This window comes from Polypterus senegalus, chromosome 13 (assembly GCF_016835505.1).
Source record: "Polypterus senegalus isolate Bchr_013 chromosome 13, ASM1683550v1, whole genome shotgun sequence".
Lineage (NCBI taxonomy): Eukaryota > Metazoa > Chordata > Cladistia > Polypteriformes > Polypteridae > Polypterus > Polypterus senegalus.
This window is the reverse complement of record NC_053166.1, coordinates 13,449,954-13,466,930: the sequence shown is the minus strand read 5'-3', so window position 1 is coordinate 13,466,930 and position 16,977 is coordinate 13,449,954. Positions and strand designations below refer to the sequence as shown.

General features: G+C 43.7%; 1 protein-coding gene across 1 annotated transcript in view; it reads left to right on the top strand.

Annotated features, from left to right (window-relative positions):
• Positions 1–7,971, top strand: part of itk (IL2 inducible T cell kinase) — a 103,261-nt gene extending 95,290 nt beyond the window's left edge. The window contains exons 15-17 of the mRNA XM_039775160.1: positions 3,056–3,174; positions 4,212–4,369; positions 6,943–7,971. Of these exons, the coding sequence (XP_039631094.1) occupies positions 3,056–3,174; positions 4,212–4,369; positions 6,943–7,008 (343 nt within the window). The 3' untranslated portion in view covers positions 7,009–7,971. The remainder of the gene's footprint in view (positions 1–3,055; positions 3,175–4,211; positions 4,370–6,942) is intronic.
• The last annotated feature ends 9,006 nt before the right edge of the window (positions 7,972–16,977 follow it).

The window sequence follows — 16,977 nt, the reverse complement described above, 5'->3', positions numbered from 1 at the left end:
AGAAAAGAGGGAAGAGAACCTTTCCCCCCAATATAAGTGCTTATTCTAAAATGTTATTTATCAGGTCCTGCCAGGTTTTCAAAAAGTTTTGTACAGATCCTTTAAGTGAGAATTAGATTTTTTCCAATTTCAAATAGTAGATAACATCAGTTACCCACTGACTTAGAATAGGAGAGTTAGGATTCTTCCAGTTGAGCAAGACAAGTCTACGTGCTAACAATAAAGTAAAGGCAATTCCAGTTTATTTGTCCTTCTCCACTTTAAGCCCCTCTGTGAGCCCACCAAACACAGCTGTTAGTGGTGTGGACGCTAGAGGCGCTGTTGCCCCGTTGAACCCACCAGACAGACGTCCAGGACACACGTGTAAAAGCACCAAGAAGATTTCTTTAATATTTTTCTTCAAATAAAGTGCACAAAGCACCGCACTCTCCACAATTCTCCAACAATAATCAATATAATACATCAATAATACAAATAAACAATCCTCCATTCCCAGGAGCTTCGTCTCCCAACCTCACAATTCCGGCTCTCCTTGCTGGGTTTCCCAAGGTCCTTTAAATAGTTTATGACCCGGAAGTGTTCTTTCTCCGGGTCAAATGCCACAACATCCTCCTTAAGTAGCCCGGAAGTACTGCGGGCTTCCGTCTTCGTGCCTCCGAAGTACTTCCGGTTTGTAATGACAGTAGGAGTCCCCAGGTTCCTTGTGAGCTCCCCCTGGCGTCACCCACGGCACCCAACAGGGCTGAGGAAACGGACTCCATGTCCCATGATGCCCTGAGGGAATCCGGGGAATCATTTCCGTCTAGAGGAACTGCCATCTAGTGTCCCGGGGGAGGCAGTGCCCTTAAAAGCCTGCTTTTCCTCCTTCTTTCCATTCAGAGACCTCCGGCCATACTGAAATGCTGGCCGTCCATCAGAGTGGATTAGGAGGGATTGGGACACCAATGCCGTCTGAAAGGCATTTACCCAGAACATGTGGCCCAGTGAGGCTGGAGCTCGATTGCAACATTTGCAGGTTGGATCTCGCCCTGGAAACATTTTGGAAAATTTTAAATGAGCCAGATGTGCTTGATAAAAGATTTTATGTTGAATAATTGTATGCTTTGTACATATGGAGCTCAAGTGAATTCTGTGCATGGCTGCTTCCACTGTAATGTTAAGTGAGAGATCCTTTTCCCACTGTACTCTGGGATCTTTAAAACGTTTTTACATGTTATACAAATGTTGTCAGAGTCCTCAAGACTGATCAATATTTCTTCTGCAATAGAACTAGGTGGGAGGTGAAGAAAATTGAGCAGATTTTGTTTAGCAAAGTTTCTAATTTGGAAATTGGTGTAATTGTTTGTAGGATGCAAAGACATTATTTATATGCAAATCTCTAAGTGATTTAATCCCAATACGTTTCCCAAACATTAAAAACTGTGTAAGTTTGAGAGGGTGGAAAAAGATAGTTATCATGTAAAGGTGCCTCAGATAAAAGCTTCTCTTTCTTAAAGTTCTTCCTACGTTGGTTCCATATTCCAAGTGAGTGAAGCACAGTTGGGTTGTTAGTATATTGGTGATGACTCGTATTTACTGGGGTGCAAACCAAGGAATATAAAGAAGTAATGCAGGATTTTACTTCTATTGCGGACCAAGCCTGTGTACGTTCATCTATTTGTGTCAATGCCCAGGTTTTTATACCTTGTATGTTTGCCACCCAGTAATAAAATTGAAGTTAGGTAGTGCCATGCCACCTTCTGCTTTAGGTTGTTGTAGAGTCATCCTTTGGATACCTTCTCTACATTCAGAGACAGGTTGTTAGAGTAATGCACGAGTCCATTAACTGCCCTACCTCCTCTCGGTATGTGGACTCATCGTTCTTGCTGATGAGGCCCACCACAGTCGTGTCATGGCACTATGCCATCTGGAGGGTAGCATTCCACCAAATCCAGACTGCCAGTTAGCAAAATGTGATTTATCACTCCATGTTTCCTTTGCTCCACAATCCAATGGCGTCATTTAACACCACTCTAGCTAACGCTTGACATTGTCATAGTGATCTTAGGCTTGTGTGTAGCTACTCGGCTATGGAAACCCAATTCATTTCGCTCCTGACGCACAGTTCTTGTGCTGATGTTGCTTTCAGAGGTAGTTAGGAACTGCCTCTAGAATGGGTGAAAGATCTGGTGGTAATGGTGGCCTTTAAGGATCACCTCTATAAGTTGTAGACTTCTGGGTCCATTGCCTAGTGATGGGGCTTTATTAAATTTAGTTACCTATTGTAGACTTGAAGCTCCCTTCATCCTTTAGCTTATATCTCTAACCCAATGTAACCCTTTAATGAAACTCCGAGGATGACAATTCCAGTTCCCCAGAGTCCAATGGTGGTGGGGTTTTGCTTCACTCCAGCCAACACTTGGCATTGTCCATAGTGATCTTAGGCTTGTGTGTAGATGCTTGGCCATGGACACCCATTTCATGAACCTCCCGATGCACAATTCTTGTGCTGACGTTGCTTCCAGAGGCAGTTTGGAACTCTGTTGTGAGTTGTGGTTGCCACAGTGGAGAGGCCATTTTTATGTTCTGGGTGTTTTAGCGCTCAGCAGTCCCATTATGTAAGTTTGCATGGTCCACCATTTTATGGCTGAGCTGTTGTTGACTCTCGATGCTTACACTTCACAATAATAGCATTTACGGTCTACCGGGGCAGATCAGACATTTCAATACTGACATGTGAGAAAGGTGGCATCCTATGATGTTGCCATGTTTAAAGTCACCAAGCTCTTTAGCAGGACCCAATGTTTTTCAATGGTGATTTGATGCTCCTGTTAACAACAAAACGCCTGAACTCAGTCATTTGGAGGGGTGTCCACATACCTTTGGCCGTATAGCATAGCTTTAGGTGCTTTCAGTAAATTACTGAAATTGAATTTCCTGCCAGTAGGGGGCACACATATTTTGTCTTGCAATTTTTGCATACCATGCAGCGAATGAGAAGGCAGCACAAGGCACAAATACTTTAGCGTTGAACATTTTTTTCTAGTGACATTTTCATTTTCATTTTTTTGTTAAGGTTTGTCCTGGATGATCAGTACACAAGCTCCCTGGGTTCAAAGTTTCCAGTGAAGTGGTCAGCGCCTGAGGTCATCCAATATTCCAAATTCAGCAGCAAGTCTGATGTATGGTCCTTTGGTAAGGAGACATTTTGGATTGTTTAGTGTGGCGAGTCTTTCAGTGGGCAAATACACAGCACCATTATGTTCTTGGATCAATGTATAATGTTAGCCCATAAAGGAGGAACCCTGGCTGATTTATGACATGATGGATAGGAGGAAGGTGGGAGTGTTGAGTGTTCGGGAAAATGAGAATAAAGGGGAATATAGCAGGACAATTGGGAGGAGACTGGAAGTTGTTGTACGGTGAAGAAAATGAGAGAGTAATATGAAGTGGTGTAGCGAGAGTAGAATCTAAAGGACTTTAGGATCGTCTCATCAGTATGAATAGGGGGAGTGAAACTTTAGTTTTAGTTGTGGACACCCACCCAACACAAAAAGACAAAAAAGTCTTTTATTGGAGAATACTCTTCTCAGTAAGCGTTTCCAATGGCTTTCATCTGGGAGTACAATACTCAGCATTCCATAAGGGGATTTGAGCCTAGACTCACTGCCATTTGGTGTCCCTGAGGGAGACAAAACCCTGTGTAAGCTGTCTCCCCCTGTCCTTCCACCCTAAGGGCATCCCGGCTGAGTAAGGATGCTGGCCATCCCTCACATAGTTTAACTTTATTGTCAAAGAATGGACATTACTGTAATAAGACACAGGAGTTGAAGAAATCATCTAGTTCAGACACAAACCTACTTCAGTCTGCCCCAAGATGGTGTTAGAGTCGGTTATGACGTCTGGAAGGTGGGAGGGGCGGGTTCAGGAAGGGGGAAACCAGAAGTGACTTCAGTGAGAGAGGAGCTGTCAATCATCCTTTCTGCAGAGGGGAGAAGGCATTAGACAATAGTGCCACCCTCTGGCTTGGAGGGTAACAGTTATTAAATGACCCCTGAGGTCATGTCTGGGACACACATGTGTGACAATACAAAAGCACATTCCTACAGTATATAATGAAACAGAGATGCCTTCCATATTAAATAAGAGGGGCTTAGAATTGCAGAAACACTCTAACCGATGCAATCAGAGAATGTGGCTGATCTGCTTTCTGTCACCCCATCTTACCCCAGGTGTTGTAATGTGGGAAGTCTTCAGTGAAGGGAAAATGCCATATGAGAACCGCTCAAACGGAGAAGTGGTGGAAGCCGTTGCAGCCGGGCAGAGACTTCTGAGACCCAAACTGGCATCTGACTTTATCTACCAGCTAATGGAGTGGTGCTGGAAGGAGGTAAGTAGATAAGAGAGGCACTATATAACATTTGGATAGACACAATTTTATGAAAGGCAATATGTGTTAGGATTAGATAGATAGATAGATAGATAGATATAAAAGGCACTATATAATAGATAGATAGATAGATAGATAGATAGAACCCGCTAGACGAGAACAGGCCATTCAGCCCAACAAAGTTTGCCAGTCCTATCCACTTATTTCTTCCAAGAAAACATCAGGTAGAGTTTTGAAAATCCCTAAAGTTTTACTGTCTACCACACTACTTGGTCACTTATTCCAAGTGTCTATCGTTCTTTGTGTAAAGAAAAAATTCCTAACGTCTGTGTGAAATTTACCCTTAAGATAGACAGATAGATACAGTAAATAGAAACAGATGACAATGTTAACGACAGCACCCCCTTACTTTGGGGTGCTACTAATCCTGGAAAGCATGCATGTGTGACACCCCATAACCACTAAATCCCAGTTCTTACAAGTCTCAGAGAGGTGATAGAGCACAGATGCCACGATGAGATCAGGGTGGCAGGCCAACTCCAGTGTGGCTTTACCCCGGTGGGAGTACAAAATTTGTTTCGGAATGAAAACAAACACAATGCTTGAATTGGTAAATATCATCCCATTATATAAAAAGGGTGACAGGGCAGATTCAAGCAACTACAGGCCAGTAAGCTTAACAAGCATCAAAGGAAAATTAATGGAATGAATTATTAAGGATAAGATTGAGCAACACCTGGCAGGAATAGGAGTTTTTCTGAACAGTCAGCATGGGTTCAGAAGAGGGAGGTCGTGTTTTACTAACATGCTGGAATTCTATGAGGAGGCAACAAAAGGATACAATCAAAGTGGAGCTTATGATATTATTTATCTGGACTTTCAGACAGCATTCGATGAGGTGCCACATGAGATGGGGGGATTTAAATTAAAAATAGTAGCAGTTCAGGGTGTGGTATGTAGGTGGGTGCAAAATTGGCTCAGACACAGGAAGTAGAGCGTGATGGTGTGAAGAACCTCATCAGAACTGGCTGATGATGGGGCCGCTGCTATTTTTAATAGATATAAATGATTTAGATAGGAATATAAGTAACAAGCTGGTTAGGTTTGCAGATGATAGGTGAACTGGCAGATACCATATTTATGCGTGTACCACGCACACATTTTTTCCCATAAATTAGCATTAGAAAATCAGGTGCGTGTCATACACAAGGAAATGTAATTCTGTAACGTTTACTTCTTCTGTTTGGGCTCGCTCGCTCCCACTCTTTCTTGCTCACTTGCTCGTGCACTTGCACTCTCTCCCTTGCACGCGCACTCCTGCTCTCTCTCTCTCTCTCTCTCTCACTTGCTCGCGCACTCACGCTCTCTCTCTCTCTCGCTCACACACTTGCACTCTCTCTCTCACTCGCTTGCTCGCGCACTCACGCTCTCTCTCTCTCTCTTGCTTGCTTGCACTCTCTCTCTCTTGCACGCTTGCTCGCGCATTTGCGCTCACTCTCTCTCTCTCACTTGCCTGCACACTCACGCTCTCTCTCTCTCTCTCTCACTTGCCTGCACACTCACGCTCTCTCTCTCTCACTCGCTTGCTCGCGCACTTGCGCTCTCTCTCTCTCTGAACACGTCCTATACAATCACAATGTGCATCGTACATGGGGAAAAACGATTTTCGCGATTTTCTTTGTAAGAATTAGGGTGCGCGTCTTACACGAGGGCGCGTGGTACATGAGTAAAAATGATAATTTGTTATGTGTTAAATCATCACAGAAGGACTTGGACAGCAGACAGGCTTGAGCAGATTTGTGGTAGATGGAATTTAATGTCAGTAAAGGTAAAGAATTACACATAATAAGTGAAAATGTTTGTTTTGAAGACACAATGGGATGCCTGAAAATCGAGAGTCCAACTTATGAGAAGGATTTAGGAGTCGTAGTGGACTCGTCATTATCAACTGCCAGACAGTGTTCAAAAGGCTAATTGGAGGTCAGGTTATATAGCGCCTTGATGTGTGAAGCACAAGTCAAAGAAGCTTTATAACACACTCATCTGGAGTTCTGTGTGCAGTTTTGGTCTCCATGCTACAAAAAGGACATAGCAGTGCTAGAAAAGTCCAGTGAAGAACAACTAGGCTGATTCCACTAGATGAGTTATGAGGGACGATTAAAAGAGCTGAGCCTTTACAGTTTAAGCAAAAGAAGATTAAGAGGAGACATGATTGAAGTGTTTAAAATTATGAAAGAAATTATTCCAGTGGATCAAGATGGTGACTTTAAAATGAGGTCATCAAGAACACAGGGACAGAGTTGGAAACTTGTTAGGGGTAAATTTTACAAAAACATTAGGAATTTTTTTTTTTACATAGACACTTGGAATAAGTGATAAAGTAACATAGGAGACAGTAGGACTTTAGGGAGTTTCAAAACTCGACTTGATGTTTCAGTAGAAGAATTATGTGGATAGGACTGGTGAGCTTTGTTGGGCTGAATGGCCTGTTCTCATCCAGATTGTTCTAACGTTCTAACAAGTAAATGGGACCTTACATACTTATTTTCTTTCTTTTGGTTTTTCCTCCACAGCGACCAGAAGATCGACCGTCCTTTACTATTCTCTTCCACGAGCTGGCAGAACTGGCTGATTTATGAGTGGTGAAATGCCACCTCACTTTTGGGCAACTCTCACAAGATCAACACATATCTGAACGAGTGGCAGCCATTAAGGATGTGCACTGCCAGCCAGAGCTCTGTGCTCATTTACTTCCATCAGTGCATTTGCATTAATATTTAATTTGAACTGTATGTGTGTGTAATGCAGGATGTTTGTCTGCAGAGGGCAGCAGAGAGTTGCCTTCAAGTTGTGGTTCAGCAGAGAGCAGCCACATGGCTGTGGAATCAGTGCGGTGGGCACGGTGCCCTGTGTCGAGGCTCCATAAGAGATGTTGGGCAATCCTGATATTTGTCAAGTGAACACCTCAACTCTCTGGGGAAGAAGGTTTGAGGGCCAGCATTCCAAAACAGAGGTAATACTTCACCCAGAGTTCATTAGTATGCCTTCAGAGCGCTCATTTGTGTTCTTTGTCCCTTAAAATGGTGGGTAAGCTAACAACCAGCTGTTTTTAAATATATTTTTTTAATATGTTAGTGAAATCAACAGCTTCTATTGCTTGTTATCTGCTTAATGATACGTTAGTTGAGTTAAAGAAATGAAGAGAGGAGAAGACAAGAAGGCTTTCTTTACGGATAGGGAGCTAGAAGTCAGAGATTACGCTCTCGAGTAGGTCCGCTTCTGTGAAGCATCTCAGCAACGTGTCCCAGTTTTATGGGGTGAATGAAATTATAAAGATGGTATTGTTATTGAACACAAATTATTTATAGCAGGAGTCAGCACCTTTTCAGCAGTGTCGTGCCGAACCTATGGTACAATGTTATTCGCGTGCTGTCATAATTCTACCAATTTTGTTATATATAGTATCAAAATGAGTCTGGTTATAATGGGCTTCAAAATATTATATATATTATAACCAGATCTTATATTATTGGCCATTCAGTCAGTCATACGACCCGCTATATCCTAACATAGGGTCACGGGGGGTCTGCTAGAGCCAATTCCAGCCAGGCAGGAACAAATCCCTGGGCAGAGCGCCACCCCACCACAGGACAATTTAGAATCGCCAGGGCACCTAACCTGCATGTCTTTGGACTGTGGGAGGAAACTGGAGCAGACACGGGGAGAACATGCAAGCTCCCCGCAGGGAGGACCCGGGAAGCGAACCTGGGTCTCCTAACTGCGAGGCCGCAGTGCTACCACTGCCCCTCCGTGCCTCCACCTCTTCTTCTTTGTTATTTTTATTTGTCTTCTACATGTCCTCATGAAAAATACAGTGTGATAATTGTCACATGGAATTTCTGCTAATGACTGGCTGTTGGTCACAGGTGGTCCTCCATAAATTTGACTTAACTTTTGGGAATGACCGCTCTAAAGGAAAGACCCCAAAACTTGGCTTGGGAAGCCACTTATGGTGCCTCTGGTGCCGGCCATCTCTGAACTACAGCAATGTCAAAGAGTTTCATTTGACTGCTGGTGACTTCTGTCTTGTTGAAAATGAGGCGAATGCCAGTTGAGTTTCCACCGGGGACGCATTCTGTGTGAAATCTGCGTGCTCTCTCTGTGAGTTTTCCATTCTCGTTTCCCCCTGTTATACGGTGACTTGCTCATGGAAAGACTGGCATCATAAAATGTCCTTTTAGGATGATGGAAGCGGCAGCGTCCATGTAAGGACCAACATTATGAGTAACAGCATCTTTGGGGTTATGTGGGATTAACGAGAATAAACTTTCAATCCGTTCCGTTGTTTCTTTGTTGTACTGATTCAGTTCTTTCCAGTGTAAAGGAAGAGGGATAAGGATTCTATCTAAACAGTTACTATATGGTATAGTGTGGCCTATAGGGGGCGTCTCTCAATACCCCAGACACCACAAGACCAAAGACAGTCACAGGTTCAAATAAATCATCTTAAATTAACAAAATAGGTTAATCATAAGCACAATTCTTTCCTTTCCTTCTCTTCTACTTGACTCTTTCCCACTCCATCTTACTGCTCAGGACTTCTGGTGCCACCACATTGCACTCAGGAAGCTCTTCTGGGTCAGGTAAGATGGAGTCAAGTAAGAAAGCCTTTTCCCCGCAGCCCCTCTTGACAACAACTGAGGAACCCGACAGGGCTGCCGTCTCGGACTACAGGTCCCATTCAGGCCTTAGGCACCCAAAGCAAAGCCACACCAGAGGAACACTGCCAACTATCATATGGGGGGAACAGCTGTTCACGGGAGGTGGTCTCCGTCTGTCCAGTTATTATATGCTCCTCCCAGCCGGGAATGGGAAAATGAAACATCCTGGCCGGATAAGATACCACATGATGAGTAGTCCATTATATCCATTAAAACACATAAGTAGATATGAAAGACACAGGGCAGGTTGGGGCACGTGCACTGGTAAAGCGACAAAACTGCTCAAGATCCCAGTTGGCAACCCCTGAGCCAGACACGCGGTCCAGGCACACCATCCACAAATGACCCTCTATCTGCCACAGCCATGGGTTACGTGGGCATCCCCTTGGCCTGATCCAGCTGCTCAGGTCCACAGCAATGAGGGTCCTGTGAGTCAGATGACCCTCAGGTAATCACGCCACATGGCCATAGTGCCGTGACTGGCGCTCCCTCACAATGCAGGTCATGTGCTTCATTCAGGACTCCATGAGCAACACAAAGTCAAACCAGCGACACCCAAGGATTCTGTGAAGAGACACACATGAAGGAGTCCAGTCTTCATCTCAGGTCACTGGATAGCGTCCATGTCTCACAAACAGGAAGCACCAGGACTCTAAAGACTTGGACCTTCGTCCTTTTGCACAGATATCAGGAGTGTCACACACCCCTTTCCAGTGACCTCATGACCCCCCATGCTCTCCCAGTCCATTTACTGTCTTCATAGGAAGAGTCACAAGAGACATGAATGTCACTGCCGAGGTCAGTAAACCTCTCGATGAGGTCGACTCTCTCTCCGCAGACAGACACACTGCTGATGGCCGTGCCCAAGAGGTTACTAAAGGCCTGGATGTTAGTTTTTATCAGGACCCTCGCCATCCCAGACACTCAGACTCCTTGCTCAGTGTCTCGAGCACCCTGATCAGAGCCTCCATTGACTCCGCGAGTCAATGAAAGACACTATATATGATAAATAGATAGCTATGAATGGCACTGTATGATAGATAGATAGATAGATATGAAAGGCACTATATATGATAAATAGATAGCTATGAATGGCACTGTATGGATGGATAGATAGATAGATAGATAGATAAGAAAAGCACTATATAATAGATTGATAGATAGGAAAGGCACTATATAATATATAGATATGAATGCAAGATAGATTAATAAATAGATATGAAAGGCACTATATAATAGATAGATACTTGAATAGACGTTCAAAGTACTATATTAAATAAATATTTATGTACATGTGAATAGTTCAAGCTAAATATATGGCGTTATCATACATTGGCACCCCCCGAATCATCCTTATGTCCTCAAGTGTGCCCTTCGATTGAATGGCATCTTATTTTCCAGCTCTCCTTGCTCGTGGTCAATGGGTACAAACAATGGCCGAGTGCACAGATGGGCTTCAGGCTGCACTTTTTTTAAATCTTCTTCTTTGCCCACATACACACACACACACACACATTGCTGTTTTATTCTTTTTTGCCTTAATTCTTAGTAATTCCTAGAAAGCAGTAAAACGCATGGCTGTCGTATCCGCTAGCTTCATCACCACACTTGAATGAGGGCTTTTCATAAGCCCTTCAAATTCTTTAGGGGTTTCTGCCCTGTATGATTAGTCTTTATCGTTTTCCCGTCTCCAGTGGCTCTTGTTTAGCCATTCCGAGACATCAGAGTCAATGTCAAGTATTAGGAATTCCAACACAAATGTGACTTTTCAGACACAACAAGGAATTGTGATTTGATTTGATGTCATTTGCCGGAATGCTGAATGGGTCTGTTATCCCTGGTGACCTTCAATTTGCATTTTTACAAAAGAAAGCTGATGTAATTCACAGTTCTGCCTTGCTTGATTTACATGCAGAGCAGTAAATTGCTGGTAGAGGAATGTACGGATCATGGCAGGCTTTATTTTCAAATGTTGGGGTTGATAAATGTCATCTGTTATGAACTGCAAAGTATGTACAGTGTTTAGCACTGCAGCCTTACAATTCCAACACCCCATGTGTATATACTGTATAAAACATATACAGTGCATATACATTACATATTGTCAGAGAAAGCAAGGTCAAGCTGGCATCCTGGTTGGGTTGGATGTTGGTTCCCTATCCAGCCAGGAGGCCTTTATAATGCTAGGACAGTGGGAGTCTTCTCCCAGAGATGTGAAATCCCCCCCCGTTCACTAGGTGGCAGCATCCCTCTGGCAGAGATCCCATTTGTGCACCTGCAGGGCAGCATGGGAACAGTAGTCCTGTCAGGCTGATCTGTTGGGGCACTTAGGTGCCAACAGGCAGGGGTATCAAAAGCACACTCCTCTGTCCTAGGAAGGGGGTTTCATCCAACTCAGAACTGCTTTCTAATAGTAATGAGGTTGCACTGGAAGTATTCCCAGGGTCCAGGCTGAAAAGGAGCTGCTCAGAATCGGGAGTGGAGTCGGGCAAAGCTCACCTGGGAGGAGTGGAGAACAAAGACAATGGAAAGAAAGCATTTGAATTCTTTAAAAAGAGAACCCATAAGAAGGTATTTTTGAATGATAAAAATGCTTTATTTGAACCTGTCACTGTTGTGTCAAGGGGATGGGGCTCAGTTACACCCCCTAGGAGTTCAGGTCTTTGTTTTATATCCATTTTTTCACTTTTGAGTCTTAAATGTATGGTAATGTTACTTTTGTTAATTATCTGCTTTGTTCTCTATGCCTGTGTTATGTTCCATGTGATTTGAGGGCAGTCCCCTAAGAGGCGGGGCCACCTGCCATTCACCACAAGTGACTACCCACAACCCTATAAAGGTGGGTGCCACACTCAGGTCCTTGTGGTTCAACTGAATGTGTTGCTGCTGTGCTTTTGTGATTTTCTTTTTTGGATTTTTGACTTCTGACGTCATTTCAAGGTTCTGTATCGCGACTTTGTTCCACTTAGATTGCTTTTGTGTTTTCAGGAAATTGCTTTTTGCGTTTTGTGCTCCACAGAGTTTCAGGTTATTACAAATCCTTTTTGCATCAGTACCTTTTTTATTTATAAAGATTATACGTGGCTCTCTGTATTACTAGCTGGAGTTTTTTGATGGTATTTCCCCCTCTAGTGAGTATTTTAAGAATTTTCAGGACTTTAGTAAATTGGAACCTGTAGCACATAATGCATAGTGTCCAATATATATATATATATATATATATATACAGTAATCCCTCGCTACTTTGCGGTTCACTTTTTGCGGATTCACGACTTTGCGGGTTTTTAAATATAGTAGTAGTATTTCCTAGTCTAAGAACAACAAAGCAAGTTCGATGACTAAGTGCGTTGTAACACGGGCTGTGATTGGTACATGGGAGGGAGCCGACAAATCACAGCTTCCAGCTTTCTAATCGGGCCCGTGATTGGTGCTTTGACCGATGCCCAGATCCCACAGCATCTCCCCTTGTCTTTCAGTCGCGACCATTTCGCTTCAAGCTTTCTCGCCGAGCGGTTTACTTTACACTGTACTGTGTGTGATTTTTTTTTTTTTGTGGTTTCTTTGTGCAGCGGCAGCAACTGCCGATCACAATGTTTTTGCAGCCTCGCAAAAAAGAGCCAGTTCCTACTACTACTACGGATACACCTTCGGAAATCGTGGAAGGGGTGCCCCAGGAAATGGCACCACCGTCTGAAGAGACGTAAAATACAGTCATCGGCTGTGCAGTAAAAGTCATCATCACCTTCATCGTCATCACTTTTACTGAACAGCATATTCATCACCATCATCACGTCATATATAGCTACGAGTACTTCGCTATACAGTAACTGTAATATTATCTACCGATTTCATATTGCTTAACAGTTGAACCTGTTATTAACAGAGTAAAGGGTGGGTTGTAAACAGTACAGGGAGGGTTTAAAAACGTCCAAATACACGTTAAATAATTAAATTAATATGGTGTCCCTACTTCGCGGAAATTCAGTTATTGCGGCCGGCCTTGGAACCTATCTCCCGTGATCAACGGGGGATTACTGTATATATACTGCTCAAAAGAATTAAAGGAACACTTTTTAATCAGAGTGTAGCATAAAGTCAATGAAACTTATGGGATATTAATCTGGTCAGTTAAGTAGCAGAGGGGTTGTTAATCAGTTTCAGCTGCTGTGGTGTTAATGAAATTAACAACAGATGCACTAGAGGGGCAACAATGAGATGACCCCCAAAACAGGAATGAAGGGTTTAACAGGTGGAGGCCACTGACATTTTTCCCTCCTCATCTTTTCTGACTGTTTCTTCACTAGTTTGGCATTTGGCTACAGTCAGTGTCACTACTGGTAGCATGAGGCGATACCTGGACCCTACAGAGGTTGCACAGGTAGTCCAACTTCTCCAGGATGGCACATCAATACGTGTCATTGCCAGAAGGTTTGCTGTTTCTCCCTGCACAGTCTCAAGGGCATGGAGGAGATTCTAGGAGACAAGCAGTTACTCTAGGAGAGCTGGAGAGGGCCATAGAAGGTCCATAGCCCATCAGCAGGACCAGTATCTGCTCCTTTGGGCAAGGAGGAACAGGATGAGCACTGCCAGAGCCCTACAAAATGACCTCCAGCAGGCCACTGGTGTGAATGTCTCTGACCAAACAATCAGAAACAGACTTCATGAGGGTTGCCTGAGGGCCCAAATGTCTACTGCGCCTGTGCTCACTGCACAGCACCGGGAGCTCAATTGGCATTTGCCATAGAATACCAGAATTGGCAGGTCTACCACTGGCGTCCTGTGCTTTTCACAGATGAGAGCAGGTTCACCCTGAGTATATGTGAAAGACGTGAAAGGGTCAGGAGAAGCCATGGAGAACATTATGCTGCCTGTAACATCGTTTAGCATGACTGGTTTGGTGGTGGGTCAGTGATGATCTTGGAGGCATATCCATGGAGCGACTCACAGACCTCTACAGGCTAGACAACGGCATCTTGACTGCCATTAGATATCAGGATGAAATCCTAGGACCCATTGTCAGACCCTACACTGGTGCAGTAGGTCCTGGTTTCCTCCTAATGCACGACAATGCCCGGCCTCATGTGGCAAGAGTATGCAGGCAGTACCTGGAGGATGAAGGAATTGAAACAATTGAATGGCCTTCACGATCCCCTGACTTAAACCCAATAGAACATCTGTGGGACATTATGTTTCGGTCCATTAGGCGCTGCCAGGTTGTTCCTCAGACTGTACAACAGCTCAGGGATGCCCTCATACAGATCTGGGAGGAAATGCCACAAGACACCAGCCGTTGTCTCATTAGGAGCATGCCCCGACGTTGTCAAGCATGCATACAAGCTCGTGGGGGCCACACAAGATACTGAAAAGCATTTTGAGTAGCAGAAATTAAGTTTTTGAAAAATGGACTAGCCTGCCACATCTTCATTTCACTCTGATTTTAGGGTGTCTACAGAATTGAGCCCTCTGTAGACAGAAAACTTTTATTTCCATTAAAAGACTTGGCATCCTTTTGTTCCTAAGACATTGCCCTGTCGTTATTTGTACAGATATCCAACTTCATATTGAGATCTGATGTATCTAATGTGTTTCTTTAAAGTGTTCCTTTAATTTTTGTGAGCAGTGTATATATAATATATACTATATATATTTATATATTTGTTATGAACAGGAGAGTCCTGAAAGCACAGGTACAAAATACTTTCAAAAGTTGCCCAGTAGTGGGGGAGAAAACACCGTCAAAAAGCCTAACTAGAAGCCTGAAGGGCCGAGACAAATCTTTATAAAATAAATGGTTTCTTTTTAAAGACTTTGAAATGCACAAGGATTTCCCTGAATATGCAAGGTGAGCAAAGTCCCAATACAGTAGCCAAATATCATGGTCATAGAATGGAGTAGAAGTTCAAAAATATCAATAAACAATAAACAGTCTCAATAAAAAATCCAAAGATGAAGTCAAAAACAAAGCAAGGATTCCAAATCCAGAAAAAACACAAAGCAAAAGCCCAGAAACACAAGAAAACTCTCCACTCCCAAGTGTGTTCAATGAACCAGGAGGGTAAACACCATCCATCCATCCATCCATCCATCCATTATCCAGCCCGCCATATCCTAACTACAGGGTCACGGGGCGTAAACATCACAAGTAAATATAAAGCTCTTTTTCAAGAAAATTTTTCTGTTTGCATGGACAAAATTAAACAAGACGTGTAGATGGTCTTACTTTAGCAATGTTAGAATTAACGTTGTGAAGATGGATATCCTCCCTAGGCTTCTGTTTCTATTTCAAAACATACCCATATACATTAACAAATCATTTAAGACATTAATAATGAATAATAATAATAATAATAATAATACATTTTATTTATATAGCGCCTTTCCCATGCTCAATATAACATCATTTATTTGGAATTCAAAAAATCCGCGCACCCAAAAGGCGACCCTACAATGACTTAAATCAAAAGGCGCCATGGTTCAATCTAATTTTCAGTTTTGTAACATTGTGGCAAGTGGCTGGGATGCCCGGAAGGACCGGAGGAGGTATTATGCCTCTTCCAGACCGCAAGGGGGCGACCACCCTGGTGGCTTTGGGGACCACGGGAACTGAGCTTGGAAGCTCAACCCTGTAGGGGCCTGTGGTCACCGCCAGGGGGCTTCCCAATGCCTATTAAGCCCTGGTCCTCAGCACTTCCGCCACACCCGGAAGTGCTGGGGGGAAGACGACCAGTGCTTCCGGGTGCACAGCTGGTACTTCCGCCACACTGTGGAGTGCCGGCAGATTATCGGGATGCACCTGGAGCACATCTGGGTGTATATTAAAGGGGCCGCCTCCCTCCATTCAGGGGCTGGAGTCGGGTGGAAGAAGGACAAAGTCTTGGAGGAGAGGAGTGGAGGCGGCCTGAAGAGAAGAGAGAGGCATTGTGAGGTCTGGACTTTGGTGGAGTTTTGGGGTTGTGCTGCACCTTTGTAAATATTATTTGTAAATAAACGTGTGTTGGGTGTTAAGACCATGTCCGCCAGTCTGTGTCTGGGCCATCTTCCACAACATACAAGGTAAAAAAACCTGGACATTGGCACAAATAGATGAACACACACTAGCTTGGTCTGCAGTAGAAATGAAATCCTCCAGCACTTCTTTATATTCCTTGCTTTGTACCCCAGTAAATACAATGAACCACCAAGAACTGTGGGAGGCCCGCTCTCAAATAGGGAGGAGAGCCATTCCAGGTGGGGATAGGCAGGTGGCCCCACCCCTTAAAGAGCCACCCACAAAACACAAGAGACATTCCCTAAGCCACCCCCCTCTCCCAACACACATAGGTACATCATAAACAAAAGAGACATGCGCTGTTCACGGGAGGCAGTCTCCATCTGTCCAGTTATTTATTATACTCTCCTCCCAGTTGGGAAAGAGAAAAGGAAAACATCCTGGCCAGATAAGGAAACACCATTCATCCCAGTCGGGATGTCAGTCCACATGATGAGTAGGCCATTATATCCATCACAATACATAAGTAGATAGGAAAGACACAGCTCAGGTTGGGGAACATGCACTGGTAAAGCGACAAAACAGCTCAAGATTCCGGTTGGCAACCCCTGAGCTGGAGACAGTTGGTACCCCTTGATTATTCTGACTGGCGGATACACAAAATCGAGATTAAGAGCTGACATGACTGAAGTGTTTCAAACTATGAAGTGAATTAATGCGGTTGATCCCAGGTGTTACCTTAAAAATAAATTCTACAACAGCAACATGGGGGGTCTACATGGTTGGAAACATCTCAATGACAGATTTAGCACCAAGGTTAGGACCTTCTACTTCACTCAAAGAACAACAAACACGTGGAATAAATGACCAAAAAGTGTGGTGGAGAGATGGACTTTATG